Source organism: Thamnophis sirtalis, unplaced genomic scaffold (assembly GCF_051295495.1).
Source record: "Thamnophis sirtalis isolate CommonGarterSnake01/CBP01778 unplaced genomic scaffold, rThaSir2_p1.2 scaffold_4, whole genome shotgun sequence".
NCBI classification, from domain to species: domain Eukaryota; kingdom Metazoa; phylum Chordata; class Lepidosauria; order Squamata; family Natricidae; genus Thamnophis; species Thamnophis sirtalis.
Genome location: NW_028261384.1, coordinates 131,957,293 through 131,983,642, shown reverse-complemented (window position 1 = coordinate 131,983,642; position 26,350 = coordinate 131,957,293). Strand labels below are relative to the sequence as shown.

The following is a 26,350-nucleotide window of genomic DNA, read 5'->3' as shown; positions in this document are numbered from 1 at the left end:
CTCCTCCTCCTCCTCCTACCCATCGCACACTCCCTCCTCCTCTTCACCATCCTTCAGCCTTCTCTTCCTCCTCCTACTACTATCCATCGCACACTCCCTCCTCCTTCTTGCCATCCTTCAGCCTCCCCTTCTTCCTCCTCTTCCTCCTCCTCCTGCTATCCCTCCCTCCTCCTCCTCCTCCAGGTGCGCTCCAGAGCAGTGGCGCACGGGGGCGCCCCGCGCTGGCTCCTGCTGGCGGCGGCGGCGGCGGCGCCAGCGCCAGCCGCCCTCCAGACACCAGAGGTCCCTGCTGCAGAAGCCGTGGAGGTGGGGAGGGGGGGTTGTTAGCCCGCCGATCTCTCTCGCCTCCTCCTCCTCCTCTTCCTCCGGGAGCGGCCGAGATGAGCAGCCCCCGAGGACGCGGGGAGCCGGCGGAGGGCGCGGGCGCAGCAACGGCGGACGCCAGCATGGCAGAGCCCGCAGGTGGGGAGGAGGGGGGCTGCGGACGGGGAGGGGTGGGAGGGGGGAGGGAGAGCGGGTGGGGGTCGTTCCCGGCAACCCCCCACCCACCCATTCTTTCCCCAGCAGGCCGGTCCTTCCCTCCAATCCCCCCATCTCCCTCCCAGTGGCGGCCGGTTGGATCTCCTCTCCGGGGTCCTTTTTTCCCATTGTCTTCCCTGCCCCTTCCCCAAACCACGCGATCCGTCCCCCCCCCACCCTGCGTGGGTGGGGTGGGGAGGGGGGGGAGACAGCAATATGGTGGACGGATCCGAGACCCCCTTGGCGTTCCCCATCCTGCCCCCTTTTAGGATGCGCCTTTTGGCAGCAGATCCGCGAGGAAAGGCGGAGATCGTGGCTTTTGCGAGAAACCCGCAAACAACGATTGCGGGTGGGGGTGGAGGGTGGTGGGGAAGGCGACGTAGAGGAGATCCTCATTTCCTAAAATTGCCAAGCGCGTTGGATGCTGCTTCTTTACATCCTTTGCCCTTTCTTTGCCCTGCTTTTTTTCCTTCCTTTGGAAGATCCACCATGAGGGCTAGAAACTTAGCTCCGGGTTGGCCCGGTTTTTGAATGTTATCAGTAAAGGCAGAACCACCATTTTGCTGGGCTGGCATTTCTTCTCTCTCTCTCTCCCCCCCTTACTCCTCATCCCCCCTCCTCACATATATATGCGGATATATTGAAACGGAGATGAGCGTCACCCCCCCCCCACTAGTTGTTCCCGACTCTAGAGGGCAGTGTTGATCTCCATTTCAAAGCCAAAGAGCCAGCACTCTCCGAAGAGGTATCCGTGGCATAACTAAACGCCAAAGGCCCACGGAACGCTGTTCCCTTCCCCACCAAAGGTGGTTTCTATTTTTCTATTTGCATTTTTACCTGCTTTCGAACTGCTAGGTTGGCAGAAGCTGGGACAAGTAATGGGGGGGGTCACTCTGTTACGCGGGCGCTAGGGATTCGAACCGCCGAACTGCCGACCTTTCTGATCGACAATGCGTCTTAGCCACTGAGCCACCATGTCCCTTCCAGTCCTTCAGGATGACCCAAATGTCTAGAAGGGAAGCAGTAAAATGGCCAGGACCGGAGCAGAGCAAGCTTCTTCAAACTGCAGATGTGTTCCATTACATTTCCCCAAATCCCCAGCCTCCATGAGGACTAGTGTGCTGAGGAAATCCTGGGAGTGGGTGCTGGTTATAATCTGGAGGCCATCACCAGTTTGAGGAAGTTGGGAAAAACCAGATTGGCTTCCTGTGTTAGAATTATGAGTCATCCATCATCCAACCTGGGCCGCTTTAAGATGGGTGGACTTCAATTCCCAGAATTCCCCAGGCAGTCATGGCTGGCTGGGGAATTCTGGGAGTTGAAGTCCACACATCTTCAGAGTAGCCAAGGTTGAGAAAGACTCGTCATGGGAGAATCTAGATTTTATTGAAAAACGTGTGTCTAGGGTTTGCTGCCTAGGGAATTCTGGGAGTTGAAGTCCACACATCTTCAGAGTAGCCAAGGTTGACAAAGATTCATCATGTGAGAGTCTAGAATTTATTGAAAAAGATGTGTCTACGGTTTGCTGCCTGGGGAATTCTGGGAGTTGAAGTCCATACATCTTAAAGTTGTCAAGGTTGAAAAACACAGATTCTAGTCCAATTGTTACTCAGAACAAAAATCTGCCAAACTATCTTCAATACAGCCAGGCCATCGGATTCTTGTCCAAGGGACTCCACTATCCATAATCCTGCTTTTAAGCTCCCGGTATAGTGGCAGGGTAGACCGAGGAGGGACGTGATGGCTCAGTGACACAGTGGCTCAGTGGCTAAGACGCTGAGCATGTTGATCAGAAAGTTTGGCAGTTTGAATCCCTAGTGGTGCGTAACAGAGTGAGCTCCCGTTACTTGTCCCAGCTTCTTCCAACCTAGCAATTTGAAAGCACGTAAAAAAAATGCAAGTAGTTTAATGAATAGTATGTTTAATGTGTGGCTCAGTGGCTAAGACGCTGAGCTTGTCGATCACAAAGGTTGGCAGTTCAGCAGTTCGAATCCCTAGCACTACATAACGGAGTGAGCTCCCGTTACTTGTCCCAGCTTCTGCCAATCTAGCAGATCGAAAAATGCAAGTAGAAAAATAGGGATCACTTTGGTGGGAAGGTAGCAGCGTTTCGTGCGCCTTCGGCGTTTAGTCATGCTGGCCACATGACCACAGAGACGTCTTCGGACAGCGCTGGCTCTTCGGCGTTGAAACGCACATGGACACTGCCCCCTAGAGTCGGGAACGACTAGCACATACCGTATTTTTTGGAGTATAAGACACACCCTTTTCCCTCAAAAAAGAGGGTGAAAATCTGGGTGCGTCTTATACACTGAATACAGCATTTTTGGCCTCCTGAAACCTTGACCCCTTTGCAAAAATGGGCATGAATAGCTTTTAGGAGGCTTCTAGCGTGCGGCTGCGTAGGACAAAAATGAGCAAAAAACATGCCTTTTTTTGCTCTTATTTTCCCCTCACCCCAGCCCCCAGAAGCAATCTATAAACCTCCTAAAGGCTATTCATGCCCCCCCCCTTTTTTGACAAAAAAACCGGCCCATTTTCACGAAAAATGGGCCGTTTTGGGGACGTCTGCAGAGTGCAAAAACTGATTTTTTTTTTAATTTGCCTCTTCAAAATCTTGGTGCGTCTTATACTCTGGTTCGTCTTATACTCCGAAAAATATGGTATATACGAGGGGAACCTTCTTTACCTTTACAGTAGCAGGTTGGTCTATCATTTAATGCTTAACTTTCTTCCTTGACTTTACACACTCTGCTCCTACCATCATTTTCATGACCAAGGGGGCTTTGAAGTGGAGGAACAGCCTTTGAGATCCTTGTAGATGGTCCTCATGTCATTGTCCAAGCTCGATCTGACCTAGATCTTCGAACTGACCTTCACGAGGCTGGGTTTCCCGATCTTTAGGGAGATCTCTGAATCTTCTCTAATTTCGCCATCTCCCCAAGGAAGATACAGTGTCCAGAACTGGGCACAGCCTAGATAACAATCTAAGCAATGGAGGGTATCTTTTTAACTGCCGCATCGCGTTACATCGGCTAAATGTATTGTTTGTCAGAAGAGGGCCTCTGGCGGAAGGAAATTTTCCATCTGTGCCTCTCGGCGTTTATGGGTTGCAGCATTCCAGGACATGGTGGCTCAGTGGCTAAGACGCTAAGATGCTGAACTTGTCGATCAGAAAAGTCAGCAGTTCGAATCCCTAGTGCCACGTAACAGAGTGAGCTCCCGTTACTTGTCCCAGCTTCTGCCAACCTAGCAGTTCGAAAGCACGTAAAAAAATCCAAGTAGCTTAATGAACTAGTTTAATGTGGGGCTCAGTGGCTAAGACGCTGAGCTTGTTGATCACAAAGATTGGCAGTTCAGCAGTTTGAATCCCTAGCACTGCATAACGGAGTGAGCTCCCGTTACTTGTCCCAGCTTCTGCCAACCTAGCAGTTCGAAAGCACGTAAAAAAAAATGCAAGTAGTTTAATGAACTAGTATGTTTAATGTGGGGCTCAGTGGCTAAGACGCTGAGCTTGTCGATCACAAAGGTTGGCAGTTCAGCAGTTCGAATCCCTAGCACTACATAACAGAGTGAGCTCCCGTTACTTGTCCCAGCTTCTGCCAATCTAGCAGATCGAAAAATGCAAGTAGAAAAATAGGGACCACTTTGGTGGGAAGGTAGCAGCGTTTTGTGCGCCTTCAGCATTTACTCATGCCAGCCCCATGACCACAGAGATGTCTTCGGGCAGCGCTGGCTCTTTGGCATTGAAACGGAGATGAGCACCGCCCCCTAGAGTCAGAAACGACTAGTAGATATGTGCGAGGAGAACCTTTACCACTATGCCAGGAGAAGGCAGTGGCCACGCCAGCACACCCAAATTGTCCTGCTTGAGAGTCGACACCAACTTTCCCCCAACCCAGTACTTTCCAGATACATTGCTTTATCCCCGTGGATAGAAAATTGGGGAATTATAGATAGTCCTTGGCTTACGATCACGAACAGAGTTTTTATTGGTAAGCGTTGTTAAGTGAGTGGTTCCAGATTTTGCGAGCTTCATCGCCACGGTTATTAAAGCAAATCACTTAAGTTGTTATGGCAGAGGTGACAAACTTGATTTCATTGAGGGCCACATCAGGGTTGTGTTCGACCTCGGGAAGGGGTGTGTGTCAGGGTGTGTGGCTGGGGGGCGTGGCCAGCTCAACATCACTCGTGTCAGGGGCGCGCATGGGAGCTCGAGCACTCTGTCAGGCAAAACAGGCTCCCGAGCTCTGTTTTTGGCTGCGATGGCTTCTGTGCATGGCCCTCCCGAGCTCCGTTTTCACTGGCAGAGACATCATGGGCCGGTCCTTCACTGTTTCCAGGGCGGTCCCACAGGCCACATCTAAGCACCCTGCGGGCCAGATCCGACCCGCAGGCCCTGAGGGAATTTTTTAAAAAATCCAGCTTCCCCCGTTGACTTCACTTGTTGGAAAGTTGCAAATGTTGGTTACATGACTCCGGGACATTAAAACCATTGTAAATACTTGGCAGTTGCCAAGCGGCTAAATTTAGATCACGTGATCAGGGACAGTGTGATAGTTGTAAGTGTGAGGGCCAGTCAGAAGTCCCCTTTTTTACCGCCGTTGTAACTTTGAATGGTCGCTAAGCTAATACAAGTAGTTTTCAACTTACAACAGTTCATTCAGTGACCATTCGAAGTTACAAAATCCCTGAAAAAAGTGACTTAATGACGGTTTTTCATACTTAACAACCGTTGCAGCATCCCCATGGTCACGTGATCAAAATAGCAATAGCAATAGCAGTTAGACTTATATACCGCTTCATAGGGCTTTCAGCCCTCTCTAAGCAGTTTACAGAGTCAGCATATTGCCCCCAACAACAATCCGGGTCCTCATTTTACCCACCACGGAAGAATGGAAGGCTGAGTCAACCCTGAGCCGGTGAGATTTGAACAGCCGAACTGCAGAACTGCAGTCAGCTGAAGTAGCCTGCAGTGCTGCATTTAACCACTGCGCCACCTCGGCTCAATGTGGACTTGGCAACTGGTTCATATTTATGACAGTTGCAATGCTCCGGGATCATGCGATCCCCATTTGCAACCTTCTGACAAAGCAAACTCGGGAGGAAGCCGGATTCGCTTAACAGCTCAGCTACTAACTGGAGAACTGCAGTGACTCCCTTAACAAATACGGCAAGAAAGGTCATAAAACGGGGCGAAGCTCACTGAAATGTCTCTCTGAACAACAGAAATGTTGGTCTTCAATTGTGGTCATAAGTCGAGGACTACTGTAGTCATTCCAATTGGAAAAGAGGCCCCTTCACAACCTTCAGGGACCGGTTGCATGGAGAGAGAGGTTTTTCTGCGGGCCAGAGTGGGTGTGGTTTCACATCCCGCCGATAGGGCTTTGTTCGTTTATGCAGCCCAGTTTCTGGCATACCACGGCCCAGTGCCGGTTCATGGACTGGGGGCTGGGCCCAGAGGTGGTATTCTACCGGTTCGCCCCAGTTCGGGCGAACCAGTAGCGGCGGTGGTGGGAAGCTCCGCCCACCTGCCCAGAAGTCCTCCCAGACACTCTGCACGCACAGAAAGTTCTGCGTATGCGCAGAAGTGCCACACGCACAAGTGCTCCCAGTTCCGAACTGGTACTGAAGGTAAGAGAAAACCATTACTGGTTGGGCCCCTGATCTGGAAGACACCTAAAACTGAACTTTAGTGGATCTCTGCTTTGAATATATAGCCAATCTGATTTAAGATTGTACAGATAGTGTTGGAGTTACGACCACAATTGTGATACATGTTCTTTAAAAGAACATTTTTAAATGATCTTTTCCTGATGTACTGCAGTGGTAGGATCTAGCCGGTTCGCATCGGTTCGAGCGAACCGGTTGTTAAATTGCATGCACCACCACCACCCCTGCTATAAAAATGGACCCTGGACACTGCGCTACAACGGAGAAACAGGCAACACAGCGGCCGGCATGAGGGGAGGAGGGGGCCGCTTTCCAGTGGTGGATTCCGGATCCCGTTGCAACCGGTATGATGCAACGGGGCCCGGCGTCCCCCACATGCGTGCACACAGCACGAGCATGCATCCTTACCTCCACAACGCCTCTGCGACACTCCAGGTGCTCGGTGGAGTGCCGCACAGGCGCTGTATGCTACCTGCGCGGAAGCGCTGAAGAGCTGAAATACAGGTAAGGAGCTTAGGTGGGAAGGTGGGCCCTCTGGAGCACCGTACCGGAATGGTACCCGGTGTTCCTGGTAGGCATCATTATGCCCGTACCGGGGCATACCACCTGCAACCCACCACTGCCGCTTTCCCTCTTTCTTCTCCATGCCCCTCCTCCTTCCCTCATGCTGGCCACCTTTTTGCCTGTTTTTCCATTGCAGCGCAGCGCAATGCCCAGGATCCACTTTGATAGTGGTGGTGAGGGGTAATTTAACAACCATTTCACTGGGTCAGGTTTTGGCTGTGGCGGGAAATTTGTCCCGCATGTGGTGGAGGACGGGAATGGACCACGACTCCCACAACAGCCAACCTGACCCTGGGCAAATCAGTTGTTAAATTATTTGAATCCCGCCATCTTCCACCTATATTGTATACAGATAGTCCTCGGATTACACCCTTTGAGCCCAACATTGAGATTGTTAAGCGAGACATTTCCACTACTAGGCTACATAAACAGAAGGAGAGAATCAAGATCACGTGAAGTGTTAACAACACTTTATAAGGCCTTGGTAAGGTCACACCTGGAATACTGCATTCAGTTTTGGTCGCCACGATGTAGAAAAGATGTGGAGACTCTAGAAAGAGTGCAGAGAAGAGCAACAAAGATGATTAGGGGACTGGAGGCTAAAACATATGAGGAACGGTTGCAGGAACTGAGTATGTCTAGTTTAATAGAAAGGAGGACTAGGGAAGACATGATAGCAGTCTTCCAATATCTCAGGGGTTGCCACAAAGCAGAGGGAGTCAAACTATTCTCCAAGGCACCTGAGGGTAGAACAAGAAACAATGGATGGAAACTAATCAAGGAGAGAAGCAACTTAGAACTGAGGAGAAATTTCCTGACAGTTAGAACAATCGATCAGTAGAACAGTTTGTCTCCAGAAGTTGTGAATGGCCCAACACTGGAAGTTTTAAAGAAGATGTTGGATAGCCATTTGTCTGAAATGGTATAGGGTTTCCTACCTAGGCAGGGGGTTGGACTAGAAGACCTCCAAGGCCCCTTCCAACTCTGCTATTGTATAACATTTGTTCAGTGAGTTTTGTCCCATTTGACGACTTTTCTCGCCACAATTCTTAAGTGAATCCCTGCGGTTCTTAAAATTAGTAACACGATTGTTACGCAAATTGTTAGAGCCAAGGTGGCGCAGTGGTTAAATGCAGCACTGCAGGCTACTGCTAGTTCAGCGGTTCAAATCTCACCGGCTCAGGGTTGACTCAGCCTTCCATCCTTCCGAGGTGGGTAAAATGAGGACCCAGATTGTTGGGGGCAATATGCTGACTCTCTGTAAACCGCTTAGAGAGGGCTGAAAGCCCTATGAAGCGGTATATAAGTCTACTGCTATTGCTATTGCTATTGTTAGAAGGTTAGAACCTCGGGACACTGTAACCATTATAAATATGAGTCTGTTGTTAAACCTCCAGATGTAAATCATGTGACTGCGGGAATCAGTGGTGGGTTTCAAAAATTGTTCGAACCTACTCTGTGGGTATGGCCTCCTTTGTGGGAGTGGCTTGCCGCCCATGTGACTGGATGGGAGTGGCTTGCCACCCATGTGACCGGATATGAAGATGCCGACGACACTTGTCAGAACCATCTTAAATTACCTCACACACAGCACTGGCATGCATAAGAATATGATGTAAACTTGTTTTTTAAAAGGCATCTTTGGTTTGCGTTAAAACTTCAACACACGCAATGTTCTGATTGTACCACAAACGTAGTAGTCATCCTTACCTTTCACAGAGGCACTGAGTTTTATAAATATGAGCATGATTGTGTAGAATAATCATATCCGAGGACCAGTGGTGGGTTTCAAAAAATGTTTGGAACCTCTTCTGTAGGTGTGTCCTGCTTTCCGGGTCCACTGGTGGAACCTCTTCTAACCGGTTCGGTAGATTTGACGAACCGGTTCTACCGAATAGGTGCGAACTGGTAGGAACCCACCTCTGGCGGGAATGCTGAAATGGTTGTGAGCGTGAAAAACAGCGATGAGTGACTTTTTCAGTGCCATTGGTACTTCGAAAGGTCACTACATAAACTCCTGTAATTCGAGGTCTGCCTTTATCAGTTCTTTTTCTGCCATCAGTTTTCTATGTTCTTGTATTTATTTTAATTTTTGTTTTGTTTTTTAAAGATCTGGACTTAACTCTTGTCTCCTTCTCTTTTTTTCTTTCTTCTACCTTCCCAGGAGACGCTGGGGATGACTCCAGCCCCTTCTCCTGCCCTTCCTGTCACATCACCTTCAAGGACCCCTCCGAGTTATCTGCTCACACTACTACTTGCTTCTCAGAGCGAGCCCCCAGTTCGGCTGGCCTTGCGACCACTCCCACCGTCGGCCAGGAACACTCCAGCGTCTGCTCCTCGTCCTCCTCTTCCGTTGAGATCCGCGCCGAAAGTTCTCCAAGCATGGACATGGAACCTGGGCCCTTGCTGACCGAGCCAAGCCAAGAGCCCGCCTCTTCCCGGCCCCCTCCTCCACCACCCCCAACCCTGCCCCCTACCACCACACTCTCCACCGGGCATCTCAACATTCCTCTCATCCTGGAAGAGTTGCGTGTTTTGCAACAACGCCAGCTCCATCAGATGCAGATGACGGAACAGATCTGCCGGCAGGTGTTGCTCTTGAGTTCGTGGGGACAGGTCGGGGCTCCGGCCTCCACCACGGAACCTGCTCCGGTGGCCTCTGCTCCGCCCAAGCCCTCTTTGCCCGTCTTTTCCATTAAAACTGAACCTGGGAGGAGCCAGGTATCCGCCTCTCCAGATGTGCCCAAGCCGGCATTCTTCCATCTCTACCACCCATTCCCTGGCAGCACCAGGGTGCCTAAAGCTGAGCAGCTGCTAGCTCCAGCCTTCCCTACGGCCACAGGTGTCTTGGCAGCCCAGTGCTTAGGGACTGCCCGGGGTTTGGAGCAGGCCACATCTCCAGGACTCTTGCGACAGAAGAATGGAGGAGGGGGAGCGGGAGGAGGAGAATCCAACTTGGAAGGCGAGAAACCAAGCGGACGCCACAAATGTCGTTTCTGTGGGAAGATCTTCGGCAGCGACAGCGCCCTCCAGATCCACCTGCGCTCCCACACCGGCGAACGTCCCTACAAGTGCAACATCTGTGGGAACCGTTTCACCACCCGAGGCAACCTTAAGGTCCATTTCCATCGTCACCGGGAGAAGTACCCCCACGTCCAGATGAACCCTCACCCGGTCCCCGAGCACCTGGACTACGTCCTCACCACTTCGGGGCTCCCTTATGGCATGTCCGTGCCGCCTGAGAAAGCCGAACCCGGAGAGGAACAGGGGGCCCTCCCTGCAACCGAGCGCAAGGCCCTGAGTGCCACCGAGAGTCTGAGTCTACTATCCGGCACGACTCCGTCGGCCGCGGCTCAAGCTTTGCCCGGTTTCAACAAGCTGGTCCTGATGAAGGCAGTGGAAGCCAAGGGGAAGGGGGACGAGAACACCCCTCCTGAATCAGAGACAGAAGGGCCCCGTCTTCAACTGGGGAAGCTTGTGGGGGCCTTGCCCAGCTGGGCTCTGTTAGCCAATCACTTCAAGGCGGGCCCAGCTATGGGGCCCTTCCCCTACGTCCTGGAGGCTTCTCCCTCGGAGACCTCCAAGCTCCAGCAGCTGGTTGAGAAAATCGATCGGCAAGGGACCTCGTCCTCCTCGGGCATAGCCACTATGGCCCCATCCACAGCCGGCTCCTCGGTGTCGTCTTCTCCGGCATCTTCAGGGCTCAATCAGTGTGTCATCTGCCTGAGGGTCCTCAGCTGTCCGCGAGCTCTGCAACTTCACTACGGGCAGCACGGGGGCGAACGCCCCTTCAAGTGCAAGGTCTGCGGGCGAGCCTTCTCCACCAGGGGGAACCTGAGGGCTCACTTCGTGGCCCACAAAACCAGCCCGTCGGCCCGAGCACAAAACTCTTGTCCCATCTGCCAGAAGAAGTTCACCAACGCCGTGAGCCTCCAGCAGCACGTCCGAATGCACCTGGGTGGCCAGATCCCCAACGGAGCTCTCCTGCCTGAGCCTTCGGCCCCAGAGGGGGCCCCATTGGGAGAAGGGGAGAAGCCACGGGAGCAGCCACCTGTCCCCCAGGAGGAGGAGCTGTCGGAGGAGGACGACGACGAAGAGCCCACCGACGAAGACTCGGTAGAAAGCATTGGAGAAAAAGCAGAGCAGATCTCCAGCCCTGAAGGTCTTGGTCCTCCCAAGGAAGGGGATGAAATGGGGCAGCCTGAGGGGGAAGAGGGAGGACCACCCGGAGCACTCTCCTCTTCCCCACTGGCGCCCCAAAGCCCTCTCTGTCCCTTGAAGGATGTGGAAGAGAAGGCCGATATGGAAGAAGAAGATGGCAGAGCTGTTCCGGTGGAAGAAGAAGAACCGAATAAGGAGAAAGGAGAAGGTGGTGGAGAAGGTCCATCTGAGAAGCAACAGCATCAGGGCAGCCAAGCCAAAGAGGAACCAGTGCTGATCTGTGGGATTTGCAACCAGTCCTTCACCGACAGGGCGGCCTTGCGCAAACATGCGATGACTGCCCATCCCCAGGTAAGAAATCAATGCAGTGGAATAGGGACATCTGGCTTCCTCAGCCCCCTGGTGGTCTTGGATGGGAAGATATCTTCCCTCATGTGCTCTCTGTCGCCCTCTAGCAGTGACCTTGGGATAGGCAATGCTACATTATCTGGTTTTTCTTTGAAGACAGAATAAGTTAGTAACACAGTTGTTAAACGAATTTGGCTTCCCCATTAATTATGCTTGTCAGAAGGTCACAAAATGTGACCGGGGGACATTGCAACCGTCATAAATATGAATGGAATGGAATGGAATAGAATAGAATAGAATAGAATAGGAGTTGGAAGGGACCTTGGAGGTCTTCTAGTCCAACCCCCTGCTTAGGCAGGAAACCCTACACCACTTCAGACAAATGGCTATCCGGCATCTTCTTAAAAACTTCCACTGTTGGAGCATTCCCAACTTCTGGAGGCAAGTTGTTCCACAGATTCATTGTTCTAACAGGAAATTTCTCCTTATTTCTAGCTTGCTTCTTTCCTTGATTAGTTTCCATCCATTGCTTCTTGCCTTGCCTTCAGGTGCCTTGGAGAATAGCTTGACTCCCTCTTCTTGGTGGCAACCCCTGAGATATTGGAACACTGCTATCATGTCTCCCCTAGTCCTTCTTTTCATTAAACTAGCCATGCCCAGTTCCTGCAACCGTTCTTCATATGTTTTAGTCTTCAGTCCCCTGATCATCTTTGTTGCTCTTCTCTGCACTCTTTCTAGAGTCTCCACATCTTTTCTACATCGTGGTGACCAAAACCGAATGCAGTATTCCAAGTGTGGCCTTACCAAGGCATTATAAAGTGGAATTAACACTTCACGTGATCTTGATTCTATCCCTCTGTTTATGCAGCCCAGAACTGTGTTGGCTTTTTTGTCAGCTGCTGCACACGACTGGCTCCTATTTAAATGGTTGTCCACTACGATTCCAAGATCCCTCTCACAGTTACTACTGTTGAGCAAGATACCACCTATACTGTACCTGTGCATTTCGTTTTTCTTGCCTAAATGTAGAACCTTACTTTTTTCACCATTGAATTTCATTTTGTTAGATATGTTCTAACATATCTAACAATGTTCAAGTTTGTCAAGATCCTTTTCTATCTTAAGCCTGTCTTCTGGAGTGTGGGCTATTCCTGCCATCTTGGTGTCATCTGCAAATTTGACGACTTCCCCATTTATCCTCCCATGCAAATCATTGATGAACTGTTTGCCAAGCATCCAAATTTTGATCATGTGACCATGAGGATGCTGCAACGATGTGTGAAAGTGTGAAAAATAGCTATGTCACTTTTTTTTTCAGCGCCGTCGAAACTTTGAAAAGTCACTAAACCAATGATTGTAAGTTGAGACTATCTGTACAGGCTTGTTCTGATGATCATTTGGGTCGTCTTCCTGTCTTGTTCCTCTCCTTAATGGAGATTCTCCATTATCCAGGTGATGCTTGTCCCAAAGCTGCTTTTTAAAGAGGCAACTGGACTTTCTGGTTTTTTTCTTTCTTTTTTTTTTAACCCAGGTATTTATTTATAGGAGGGGAAATGTCCAGATCAAATGTTAATTTCTAATGTTGGATATGCTTCCTTACCAGAGGGAAAACTCCCTGGTGAAGTACTGTGAAGCCATTTACCATGGCAACTCTACTGCTGCACAGTAAAAGCCATTTTACAGCAGTACAGTAGAAGCCATTTTAAGGCACAACAGGATGTATCTTAAGAGAACTCACACCCCAAGGGGTTTTAGAGGTGTCTTACTCTCCACAGTATTTGTTTCCGGAGAATAAGTCAAATTTGGTTGAAATTGCTTGAGGTGTTCCAGAATTATGCTGGAACACACAGACAGCCATTTATAGATAGATAGATGATAGATAGATAGATGGATGGATGGATGGATGGATGGGTGGGTGGGTTTTAACTGGTTCGCGGCTGTCCCCGCGAACCAGTTGGTGGGCGAACCCGGAAGTAAGTAACTTCCGGGAACGGCGAAGGGCCCACCCACCCGCCCACGCTCCTTACCGGTCTTTGAAGGCTTCTGCGCTTCCACGCAGGCACATGGCACATACAGCGCCTGCACAATTCTCCGCGAGCAGCTGGATGGCACATACAGCGCCTGCGCGAGTCTCCGCGAGCAGCTGGAGCATCGCACAGGCGCTAAGACGCATGCGTGAACTGCGTGCGTGCACAAGGATGCCGCTGGCCCCGTTCCAACCGGTTCGGTTGGAACGGGATTAGCAACCCAGCCATGGATGGATGGATGGATGGATGGATGGATGGATGGATGGATGGATGGTAGGTAGGTAGGTAGGTAGGTAGGTAGGTAGGTAGGTAGGTAGATGATAGATAGATAGATAGATAGATAGATAGATAGATAGATAGATAGATAGATAGATAGATAGATAGATAGATGGATGATAGATAGATAGATAGATAGATAGATAGATAGATAGATAGATAGATAGATAGATAGATAGATAGATAGATTAGGGAGGGAGAGAGAGAGAGGGGGGGGCCCTCAGCAGTGTGGAGGAGATAAGACACTACCATATCTTAGTCCCAAAGGTGCTTTTTTCTCAAGAGGCAACTGGTTTTTCTTTGAAGACATTTTGCTTCTCATCCAAGAAGCTTCTTCAACTCTGAGTGGATGGTGGGAATGGAAGGATTTATACTCCTTGCAGACAGCTGGTCATTTGCATCCTTTTTAGAAGGTCATTGAGGCCACCTGGAGGTTTATTTCTTCCATCTCTCATTATTGAGATAAAGGCCAGACCTCACTTCTCATACGGGTGCTGAGCAACAGAAAAGCATGCTTGCCCCTTCATGTCAGCTTCTCTTTGAGTTGTGAGACAACCACGCCCTTGTGCACAAGTCTGGCTTCAGAAGAAATTCAGAGAATGTGATTGTTTTGAGAAGGTATTCTGTGATTTCACCCCCGCTTATTGCTTCCGATCGGCAAGTTTGGCCATTATCCCACCCAGCATGACTTGGAGTGAAGGATGCTGGTAATTGTAGAGAAGGAAGAATTATTCCTGAGGGACGCAGTGGCTTAGTAGAAAGATAGTGAGCTTGTCAGTCTGAAAGGTCGGAAGTTCGGCTGTTTGAATCCCTAGTGTCGCTTTTTTCCCCCCCAATTTTTATTTTATTTTTTAAATAAAAACAAATAAAATCATCCTCCATTACAAAGTTGTAGAAAGGGTGTCAATTGGTTACAAAGAACTTTCGTGCATCCCTTCCACTGTCATCACCTCTAATTCATATCAAATTATCTACTTTACATCACATATATTTATATATGGTTGTTATCATCATACCTCATCCTTCATATGACTATAGTTGTTTTAAAGTCCCTTTATAACAAACACTCCAAAATTTAAAACAAAACCACATAGTGGCATTCCCGTATCTATTTTCAATATCATCCAATCCCATTATTCCTTTATAACGCATTCAAAATAAAAAATAATAATTATGTTTAATAACAAAGTTTTTAAACCTCTTTTCTTAATCATTGTTTGCAACTTTTATCCAATTTTCCTTTTTCCCCCGTCAATACAAATTATTACATTATTATCATTATCAGTCATTTATTTAGCAATAGTTTGACTAACTTTTTCCCCTTTTTCATCATTTAAAATTTTAACCAAATTTCCTCTTATCAAACCAAGTGTCGCTTAACGGAGTGAGCTCCCGTTACTTTTCCCAGCTTCTGCAATTCGAAAGCAAGCAAAAATGCAAGTAGAAAAAATAGGGACCACCTTTGGTGGGAAGTTAATAGCGTTCTGTGCGCTTTTAGTGTTTATTCATGCCGGTCACATGACCACGTAGACGTCTTCGGATAGTGTTGGTTCTTCGGCTTTGAAATGGAGATGAGCACCGCCCCTTAGAGTCGGCAACGACTAGCACATATGTGCGAGGGGAACCTTTACGTTTGAGGATTATTCTCTGCCCAAATTACAATTCTCAATTTCTTTATGGAAGGTTGCTCCTGTTTCGTTTAGCCATCTTTTGAAGGGGAGGCTGATTTTGGCAAATTTAAAAGTTCCGCTTCTTTTGTCTCTGTGAATCTGGTTGTAAGTCTTCACAAATAATCCTTGAGTTACAACTTTAACAATGGCTCAAAAGTTACAACGGTATTGAAAATAGTAATATACACCCGGGTCCTTGCACTTATGACTATCAGAGCATCCTCACAGTCACGTGATCATGATTTAGGTGCTTTGAAAAACCTTTATATCGAAGTAGTCATCCTCAACTTACAAAGTTTGCTTAGCGACCATTCGAAGTTAAAATGACATTTAGGAAAAGTGTGTTATGACCATTATTCACCTTTGTGACCGTTTCAGCATCCCCATGGTCACGTGATGTACATTTGGATGCTTGACAGTAGACTCACATTTATGACAGAGTGTCCTGGAATTATGTGTTCCCCTTTTCGACCTTCTGGCAAGCAGTGATTTATTTAGCAAAAGCAGAAAAATAGTCATAAAATGGGGCAAAACTCAACAAATTTCTCACTTAGCAGCATAAATTTGGGGCTCCGTGGTGGCCATATGTTGAGGACTACCGGTGTTTATGATCATTCCAGTATCCTGCCATTGACATGATCGCTATTTGCAACCTTCCCACCTAGCTCTTGATAAGAAAGTCAAGGAAGGAAGCCAGATTCGCAAAAAAAAAGGGTTGTAAATTCAGGCACAATTCACTTAAAATGGCTGCATCGTTTAGCAACAGAAGGTTTAGTTCCAATGGAGGTTGTAAGTCAAGGACTGCTTGTATTGAAACAGTCTTGGCGTATGGGAAGTGCACTTTTCTCTCTAAACATTCCTAAATGTTGTCCCTTTGGAGGAACGGATAACTTCAGGAGATCCTGATGGGAATTACATCCGTTTGTTGTTCAGCCACTAAATCGTGCCCTACTCTCTGGAACCCCATTGACCATAGCACACCAGCCTCACCCCCTCCATTCTCCATTGTCTCCCGAAGATTGCCAAACTTCATGTTGATTGCGTTGATTGCTATTCTGATCAAGCCTTCCCAAAAGGATGAAGCAAACTCCTGGTCCCGACAAAAAACCCTTTTATTAATTTACTGAATTCTGCTCATTTACATACAGCAAAGTCTTTCGAGGGAAGATTTACAGTCACAGACCTTCTCTGGCTTGGAGAGCTGCCAGGCCGATAGCTGCAAAACTTGGCAAGGAGTCTCGGAGAGTCACGAGCCAATTGAGCGAACTAATTGTCTCCTGCAAACTCCACTCCCCTTTCGCTCCTCTTTTATTTCATCTGGGAGGGGCCATTCATCGTCCACCTGTGGCCCTACTCCCAAGTCGACCCCTGTTCTTTAGCTGTTCCCTTTGTCTGGCAACTGCACATGCGCACACTGGGAACAGGCTCCAGCTGTTCTTCTGCCTCACTGATGTTTGACTCTGAAGGTAGCTGCTAACTGGCATACAGCTCTGGCCCCCTCTCTTCTTCCGACACAGAGCCCTCACTGTCCGGGCCACAACAGACTCCAGGACTGGCCCATCTTCCTCCCCAACCTCCTCACTGTCCGGGCCACAACATTCCTGAAATTTGCTAAAAATCATGTTGATTGCATTATCTAACCCTCTCACGCTCTGCCATCCCTTTGCCTTTCATCTTTCCAGATATCAGGGTCTCTTCCAATGAATCCTGTGTTCTCATTTGCCGGCCAAAGTATTTGATGACATCCCCATAGTTCCTAAATTGGAAGAAAATATTGGTTATTCATCCTTTGGCTTTTGCCCCAATATTCGTACCTCCCTTTTCCTCCTCCTCCTTTCTTTTTCTCCAAAGGTTCATCTGGGGAGCCACGTTTGGAGCAATAACCCGGCGCGCCGGGGACGGCGACTGCCTCTGGAAGGGCCCCTGCCAGTGCTCTCCGGGGGTCAAGTCAAGCTGCAGGACTTCCTCGGACGGGACATCCCAGCCCAACTGGTGGGGGTTGGTCCCCTTTCCTTCTGGAATCAATACACCGCCTTCGTCTCGGGGGGCCTGCCCGCCAAGCCTGGCCACAGCACAGCGGCTTCCGTTGTTTCATCTTCCTCCTCTTCTTCCCCCAACGTGACCCCACAAAACCTTTTTGGATCGAGCAATGTGCCTGGGAAGGTGGTCCCCACGGAGGCCAAGGAGAAGCCTCCAGTGACCAATTTGCTGCTCCTTTCCCCGCCGGCAGCCCCTGTTTTGGAAACGGTCCCCGAGAACCAAGGGAAGGGGGAGAAGTGACCCAGCTTCTACTGAGTAAGGTGATGGTGGCGGGGGGGATTATGAAGCTTGTGAGAACCCCTGACCAAGATGACGAGATTGGGGGGGGGGCACTTTGCCAGGATGTCCGCCCCTGCGCGTTTTTATCAAAATGTTTGGGTAGTGGATGATAGCAACAGCAATAGTAGTTAGACTTATATACCGCTTCATAGGGCTTTCAGCCCTCTCTAAGCGGTTTACAGAGTCAGCATATCGTCCCCAACAACAATCCGGGTCCTCATTTCACCCACCTTGGAAGGATGGAAGGCTGAGTCAACCTTGAGCCGGTGAGATTAGAACCGCTGAACTGCAGATAACAGTCAGCTGAAGTGGCCTGCAGTACTGTACCCTAACCACTGCGCCACCTCATATTGGAAGCTGGATCAAACATTCCTTACTAGTACATAGTCACACTTTGGGTCTGTTCCATTGTATTTGGCTCCTAAGGGCCACTTCTCCAATAACACCTGTATATTAATTGTATTGGAAAAGTTTAACCTGGTGCATAAAAGTAAACCAGGTCAGTATTTATGGATTTCGTTATATTTTTGGTCTGAAAGCAGGAATCTGTGAACATCCACGGCCTGATTTCACGTTGGGCCTCTGTGATTTGACGGAGGGTCTTCAAACTCAGCTAAGTGGTGGTATTTGATTGATTTGGACAAACCAGAGAAGGTTGGATCTTATTAATACCCTGTTTCCCCAAAAATAAGCCCTCCCTGAAAATATTGCAACACAGCAGCAGCCATGAGGTGACCACCCTCACCGCCTCCTGCCCCTCAAAAATAATAAGACCTCCCCAAAAATAATACCAAGGTCTTATTTGGGGGGGGGGGGTCAAAAGAAAATAAGATCTTATTTTCAGGGAAATACGGTCCTGGGATGGAAGACCACAAGGAGGTCCTAAAGTTAGATGCTAGATTGGGAAGTCAAAATAAGAATAAAAATCCGAGTGGCGAAATGTTTCCAAGAAAACTACATGGCTCGGGAATCAGTCTTCGTTTGAGGGAGTCTTTATTTTTATGATTTTTTTTAAAAAAGTCATAGTTGGAGTTGCAAGGCCTGAAGAGCTGAGAAAACCTGGAACCTACTTGCTCCCTATAACTATATCCCTCTCTTTTTCTCTTTTTCCAGAGTGATCCACTCAAGAGGGACCAAGTACGCGGCAGCAATTAAACCTTATATCTGACGACGCAAATAGGAGATGGTTCCAATATAATTTTAGCAACTTTTTAGTGTTTTACTTTTAACATAGTTTGGAACTCCGTCGGCCAAAAGGCAGGATCCTGACCCGAGGCAGGGAAGGATGGTCCCTGTCTTGTACCTTTGATTTATTTTTTCTTTTTAAAGAAACTTCCCTCTCATGTAGAACAGGATACCAAATGGCCCCAGCCGAGGAATTTATTCCCGCAATAAAAGAAATTTGAAAGAAATTATCAAGTCCGTGGGTTTTCTTTCTGGCCACAGGGAAAGGAAGTCCCTTTATTTTGAGTTCTGGTTTTCTTTGGGCAGGAGAAGCAGCTTAATGCATGGGTTGAATGCATTACATATTCTGGTTCAGCAAAAGACAGTGAAAGGGGATTGGAAGATGCCAATTGGAAGATGTGAAAATTATTTTTTGGGGTTGTCTCAAAGGTGCTCTTGAAAAAGGCAACTGGACTATTTTTTTCGAAGATGAGGAGAAGAAGAAAGGAGGAGGAGGAGGAAGGAGGAGGAGAAGAAAAAGATGATGACATTTCGCTTTTCATCCAGGAGGAGGAGGAGGAGAAGAAGAAGAAGAAGAAATTTCACGTTTCATCCAAGATTCTTGGATGAATGAATTCTTGGATGAGAAGCGAAATCTTCTTCTTCCTTAAAGAAAAAAAACAAAACAGACCAGTTGCCTTTTTAAAAAAGCACCTTTGAGACAACTATGACCTGGATGACTGAGAATCTCCACAATATTTTGTTGTTATTTTTTTAATGGAGGCCAGATTCTTTGGAGTTTAGTTTTTTAGAGAAAATAATAGAAACCAACACAAGTAGAACATGGAAAACACGAAGAAAATAAAAGAATAAAGCACAAATGAAGTTGTCCTAGGGTCAGGGGTGGGTTCCTGCCAGTTCTAGCCTCTTCTATAGAAAAGGTTCCACAAATCTAAGTGCCGTTTAGAACCGGTTCCAGCTCCCTCCCCCGCCCATCCGCACATCATCAAGATGGAAGAGCGAGAGGAGGAATTCTGGGAGTTGAAGTCCACAAGTCTTAAAGCTGTCAACTTTGAACACCCCTGGGTTTTTTTTTCTAAAGGGTTAGAGGTGCAAGGGTCTTGTAACTTGACAGCTTTAAGACTTGCACACTTTAATGCCAGAGTTCCTGAGCTAACATGACTGGAGGAGGAATTCTGGGAGTTGAAGTCCACAAGTCTTAAAGCTGTCAAGTTTGAACACCCCTGGGTTTTTTTTTCTAAAGGGTTAGGGGTGCAAGGATCTTGTAACTTGACAGCTTTAAAACTTGGGTGCTTCAAATGCCAGAGTTTCTGAGCCAACATTTTGGTTGCTAAGCAAGAGCGTTGTTAAGTGAGTTTCACCACATTTTACAAGTTGGCCATGCCCACCTAGTCACGTGGCTGGCAAGCCACTCCCACCTGGTCACATGACCAGCAAGCCACTCCCACAAAGCAGGCCACACCTACAGAAGAGGTTCTAAAAAATGTTGAAACCCACCACTGCCTAGGGGTCTAGAAAATGTCAAAGAATTAGTAGTGTCCTGGTATATCTTTAATCAATTATGATCGGTTGAGGCATCACTTTCAGTGATGTTTGTTATTAAGCCATAAGCAAAGAAAAATAGTGAGAACTGTAGTCAAATCATTATCAAGCCGGTTTGGTCTCGTGGTTAAGAGACCAAAGTGTTGCGATTGTGAGTTCAAATCCTGCCTTAGCCATGAAAGCCAGCTTGGATAACTTTGGGCCAGTTACTCTTTCAACTTAATCCACCTCTGGGGTTTGTTGTGAGAAAGTTGGGTTCTTGAGTTATCTGTAAAAATAAGAATTAGAAATAAGAAAGGCAGGATGCGAATAAATACATTACTCCATAAAATTGCAAACTATGGTTAGACTGAGTAGAAATTGGGAATCCCTATTCTGCTTTAAATAGCCTATCAAATTGAGTATGAACTTTGTACATTTTTAAAAAAAATCATATTTTGGATGGGGTACAAATCTATGTGTTTTCTGGATTTTATTCCTCGGAAATGGTTCTTGCTTTGATCTCAAGGAATTGTGCAGCCGGTGTCCAAACAGAGTCAGAGACGCTGACACAAACTTATAGTTTTATATAAATAAATATATTTAACATTTATATTTACATCCAACAAGATAGGCACGTCATTATTACATCATGAGGTAAATCACAAATGGCATACAGAGCACACAGAATAAAAAGGGAGGGAAGAGAAATTCCCGCTTTATACCCAGCAACCAATCATAATGTAGATTACTTCAAGCAGGAGCCCATTACATCATGAGGTAAATCACAAATGGCATACAGAGCACACAGAAGAAAAAGGTGGAAGGGAAGGGAAGCTCCTGCTTTACACCCAGCAACCAATCATAATGTAGATTACCTCAAGCAGGAGCCCATTACATCATGAGTTAAATCACAAACTGGCATACAGAGCACACAGAAGAAAAAGGTGGGGGGGAAAGGGAAACTCCCCTTTTACACCCAGCAACCAATCATAATGTAGATTACTACTTCAAGCAGGAGCCCATTACATCATGAGGTAAATCACAAACTGGCATACAGAGCACACAGAAGAAAAAGGTGGGGGGGGAGGGAAACTCCCCTTTTACACCCAACAACGAATCATAATGTGGTTTACCTCATGCAGGAGCCCATTACATCATGAAGTAAATCATGAGGTAAATCACAAACAGCATATAGACCACACAGAAGAAAAAGCCAGTAACCAATCATAACGTAGATTACCTCATGCAGGAGCCTGCACTCTCCAATCAATCAACCACAGCTGTGTGTTGTGGCTCATTATACACTTTAATGTTCCAGCTATTAAATTAAATAACATTTTAAATTCTATTCAAGTTCAAAAATGAATTTTAGTGGAAATTCTTTACCATATTCATCTCTAAAGAAAATCTGGCTTCTGATTGAGACAATGGTTGTCGTTGCTGGCCATTAAACTAGAATGGAGGCCCTACAAGTAGTTCTCGACTTAACAATGTTTCGTTTAGTAACTCTCCGAAGTGAAACGGTCACTATGGAAAAAAATGACTTACTACCCATCCTCGCACTTATGACCATTGTAGAATGCCTAATAGTCACATGATCAAAATTTGGACGCTTGGCAACTGACACATACAGACAGTCCTCAATGTGCAACCACAATGGAGCCCAACATTTATGTTGCTAAACAAGACATTTATTAAGCGATGTTTTGAGCCATTTTATGACCTTTCTTGCTACCATCATTGAGTAAATCCCTGCGGTTGTTAAGTTAGTAACCCAGTTGTTAAGTGAATCTTGCTTTCCCATTGACTTTGTATGTCAGGAGGTAGCAAAAGGGGATCATGTGACCATGGAACACTGCAAACCATCAAAAATATGAGTCAGTTGCCAAGCATCTGAATTTTGATCACATGATCATGGGGATGCTGCAACCGCCTTAAGTGTGAGAAATGGTCATTAGTCACTTTTTTCAGTGGTGTTGTAACTTTGAACAGTCACTAAATGAACTGTTGTTAAGCCAAGGGCTACCTGTATTTACAACAGTTGCAAAGGGCCAAGGTCATATGTGACCATCCGACAAGCAAAGTCAATTGGGGAGGGGCAGATTCACATAATGACCGTGTGATTGACTTAAAGACCATGCATCACTGCAATGGTCATAAAGTTGGATGCAATTCACTTAACAACGGCCTCACTTAGCAATAGAAATTCTGGTCCAATTTATAGTCCTAAACTGAGGACTAGCTGTAGAGAATAAAAGTCGTTTCCCCCCATATTTGATTGCTTTTCCCTATCTGGTGTTTTCTGCCTTCCATTTGCATACCTGGATATGCAAATTTAGGGCATTGCTGTTGGGGGTGTTTTGGTGATTCATAAGTGCAATGAAGCAACACACCGATTGTGTGAAGACTAGCCTAGAAAAACAGCCTATCTGACCCTAACTTACCAAATTTGAAGATGATACTAAGCTGGCAGGAATAGTCAACACCCAAGATCAGTGATGGTTAACCTTTTTGTGCCCAGTGCCTAGAGCATGTGTGCATGTGAATGCACGTGTGCGTTCCTGACCCCCCAAAATGCAATGCGAGTGCCCCCCCCCGCAGCGCTGAGGCTGCAGGCTGTTCGTGCCGTCAAAGAGGCAGCGCTGATGGCGGCAAGCCATTGTCTCAGGGCAATGCCGAGCTGCACTAACAAAGGCGAACCCCAAAAATGCAATGCGAGCACCTCCCCTCCCCGTGCACAATTTTCACTTCCAGGTTGGTGCAAGAGGCTTTCCAGGCCCAAAACAGGGTGCGGGGCAGTGGTGGGATACGAACGGTACGCCCCGGTATGGTATGGGCGTACCCGTGCCTGCCAGGAGCACCAGGTACCTTTCTGGTATGGTGCTCTGGAGGGCCCGCCTGCCTGCCCTCCTTCCCTGTATTTGAGCCATTTCGGGGCTTTCGTGCACGGAGCATACAGCAGCTACGCGACACTCTGCCAAGTAGCTGGAGCGTCGCGGAGCATCGCAAGTAATAAATACACATGTGCGTGCTGCATGTGTGCATGTAGTGGACGCCTGGCCCCGTTGCACCGTGATCCGGAATCCACCACTGGTGCAGGGTATCTTGTACGGCATCCCTGCGCCCCATTTTGAGCCCGGAAAGCCTCCTGCACCAACATGGAAGCTAAAACACGGAGGGAGACTACTTCTGGTTGATGCCGCTGGACACGACACTGGCCTGCTGCCACCGCCGCTGCCTCTTTGCTGGTGCGAATGGCTTGCAGCCTCAGCCTTTTTCCCAGCGCGAATGGCCTGCCACAGCAACCTCTTTTGGCACAACACCCCCCCACACACACACATGCTCCCCGTTTTGGGCCTGGAAAGCCTCCTGCAACAACCTGAAAGCCAAAACAGGACGCAGAGGGGGGCCTCGCACCGGAAGAGACTGCAGCTGCAGGCTGTTTGCGCCGGCAAAGATGCAGCGGTGGAGCAGCAGTCCAGTGCCTCGGGGGACACTGCAACCGTCATAAATACGAGTCAATTGCCAAGCATCTGAATTTTCATCATGTGACCAATGAGGATGCTGCAATGGTTGTCAAGTTTGAAAAAAAGGTCGTAAGTCACTTTTTTCACTCGTGTTGTAACTTTGAGCGGCCATTAAAATGAACTGTTGTAAATCGAGGATTACCTATATTCATCATTTGTAAGCTTTCCAGCCAGTATTAAACAAGCAAACTCAATGGGGGGAAGCCAGATTCACTTAATGACTGCATGATGCACTTAATCACTGCAGTAATTCACTTAACAACTGTGTAAGAAAAGGTTGTAAAATAGGACAAAACTTACTTAACAACTGCCTTGATTGGTAATGGGAATTTTTGGACTCAACTGTGGTCATAAGTAAAAGATTACCAGTACACCAAAGTGGTTCTCTGCAATATTCTTATACAGTGAGCATAAGTCCTTGATTATAAATGACAATCCTTTATTTCAGAAATCTATCCTTTACTTATTTTTCAAAAACTCAAGCCCTTATTTGGGTCACTTAACTGTCACCATATAAATGGTACCAGCCAAACTGTAGAAATCTTTTTAAATACTTCATACCTTTTTGTTGTGGCCCAGCAGGAGTCGTTGGAGCTGCCACCAGACTCCGACAGCGAGGGGCCCTATGATCGGCTCTGGAGGATGTGGAAGGACCCTGGACAGGGTTCCAACTCCGAGCAGGGTGCAGAGAGGCTGGTTGGCCACCAGGAGGCGCCTGAGCCTTGGACAAGTTGGGAGGAGACAAGGAAGTGTGATCCTGATGTCATGCATTGGAGCAGTGGGGAGGAGACAAGGGAGTTGATCCTGGATGCCCAGCAACGGAGAGCTAATAAGCATAAAGAACAGTTACACAGTTATAGGAGATAATTGCACTCAGCTGATGGTAATTAAGCTCCTCTCAAGACTATAAAAGGAATGCCTGTGCACACACTCATTGCAGGAGTCAACGTATTTACTAGAGCTGGAGAACCCTCATGGCTAGCTTGGCAGGCTGGATTGCTGCCAAGGTTAGTCTGTGCTGGATTGCTGCCAATGTCTAGTCTGTGCTGGATTGCTGCCAAGGTCTGGTCTGTGCTGGATTGCTGCCAAGGGCTAGTCTCTGTGTTAATAAGCCTTTGAAGTATCTTTGTCTCAGCGTGCTTTGGTGTAGGACGAGGTGGGTCAGAACACCTTTTTATGCTTTTTAGATATTTTATTAGAATATCCCTGTTTGGAAAGGCTTCCTTGGTTTTGCTTCTGAATTTCCCCTTTTTAAAGCAAAGCTATAAACATAATAAGGGATGCGGTGGCTCAGTGGCTAAGACACTGAGTTTGTTGATCAGAAAGGTCGGAATTTTGGCGGTTTGAATCCCTAGTGCCCGCGTAACGGAGTGATCTCCCGTTACTTGTCCAGCTTCTGCCAACCTAGCAGTTTGAAAGCATATAAAAACGCAAGTAGAATAAGAGGGACCACCTTTGGTGGGAAGGTAAAAGTGTTCGGTTCCACCTTTGGAGTTTAGTCATGCCGACCACATGATCACGGAGATGTCTTCGGACAGCGCTGATTCTTCGGCTTTGAAACGGATATGAGCCCCTAGAGTTGGGAATTTGTACCTTTATGAACATAAACATTTTTTTTTATCCTTATGAACCTCTTTCAGATTTTCCTTTTCAGGTTTATCCTTTTATTTTTTCCCAAGAAAATCTGATCAGTATAAATATACCCTTGAGATTTCCTGTTTGCTGTGCATGCAAACTATAAGACACTATTAACTCCTTCCTTCCTTCCTTCCTTCCTTCCTTCCTTCCTTCCTTCCTTCCTTCCTTCCTTCCCTCCCTCCCTCCTTTCATTTTCATTCATTCATCCATTCATTCACTCACTCACTCACTCACTCACTCACTCACTCACTCACTCACTGTCATGAATCCACAGCTTTTTTTTTCAAGGTAACACAGAATACCCAGTTCTCCCATCACTTTTCTTCCTGTGCACAACAACCTTGCAAAGTAGACAACCTTGCAAAGGAGGGAGGGAGGGAGGGAGGGAGGGAGGGAGGGGGAGAGGGAGAGAGGGAGGGAGGGAGGGAGAGAGAGAGAGAGAGAAGAGAGAGAGAGAGAGAGAGAGAGAGAGAGAGAGAGAGAGAGAGAGAGAGGAGAGAGAGAGAGAGAGAGAGAGAGAGAGAGAGAGACGTTCCTAAGTGCCCCAATAAATCCTCTTAAAGGGGGGGGGGGGGAGGACTGCATTGCCTTGGTGTTTGGGGGGAAAGAAAAGGAAGAAAATTAGGGGTCTGGATCATTGGGATCCTGAGGCTGTCCGGATCACCTGCCCAGATCTCAGCATTGATTTAGACAAGAGAATCTGCCAAGTAGATCGTGGGAGAAAAGAATTCTAGCCGGGCGGAGGCGCCCGTGACAAAAATGGCCGCTGACGCTTCAACCCACCCTAACCAAACACGGCTGCTTTGCCACACTTCCTGTCAGTCTTCCAAAAGGGTCCAAGCGGGCGCACGAAGCGGAAGCGTGCCCACCTTGTTTTTATTCCCCCAGTCTGCACTTCCGGTCCCTTGTCCCATTTCCC

At 47.7% G+C, this 26,350-nt stretch overlaps 1 protein-coding gene across 2 annotated transcripts; it reads left to right on the top strand.

Annotated features, from left to right (window-relative positions):
* Positions 1–200: 200 nt before the first annotated feature.
* SALL2 (spalt like transcription factor 2) lies at positions 201–19,210 on the top strand. 2 transcript variants are annotated; one of them, XM_087714197.1, is made up of 4 exons: positions 201–462; positions 8,921–11,268; positions 17,090–17,533; positions 18,671–19,210. In XM_087714197.1, exons 1-3 carry the CDS (start codon positions 381–383, stop codon positions 17,516–17,518), a joined length of 2,859 nt encoding a protein of 952 aa, XP_087570323.1. In that variant the 5' UTR covers positions 201–380; the 3' UTR covers positions 17,519–17,533; positions 18,671–19,210. The 2 variants fall into 2 exon arrangements, with proteins under 2 accessions (XP_087570323.1, XP_087570322.1); XM_087714196.1 differs by having other exon boundaries at positions 17,090–17,538.
* The last annotated feature ends 7,140 nt before the right edge of the window (positions 19,211–26,350 follow it).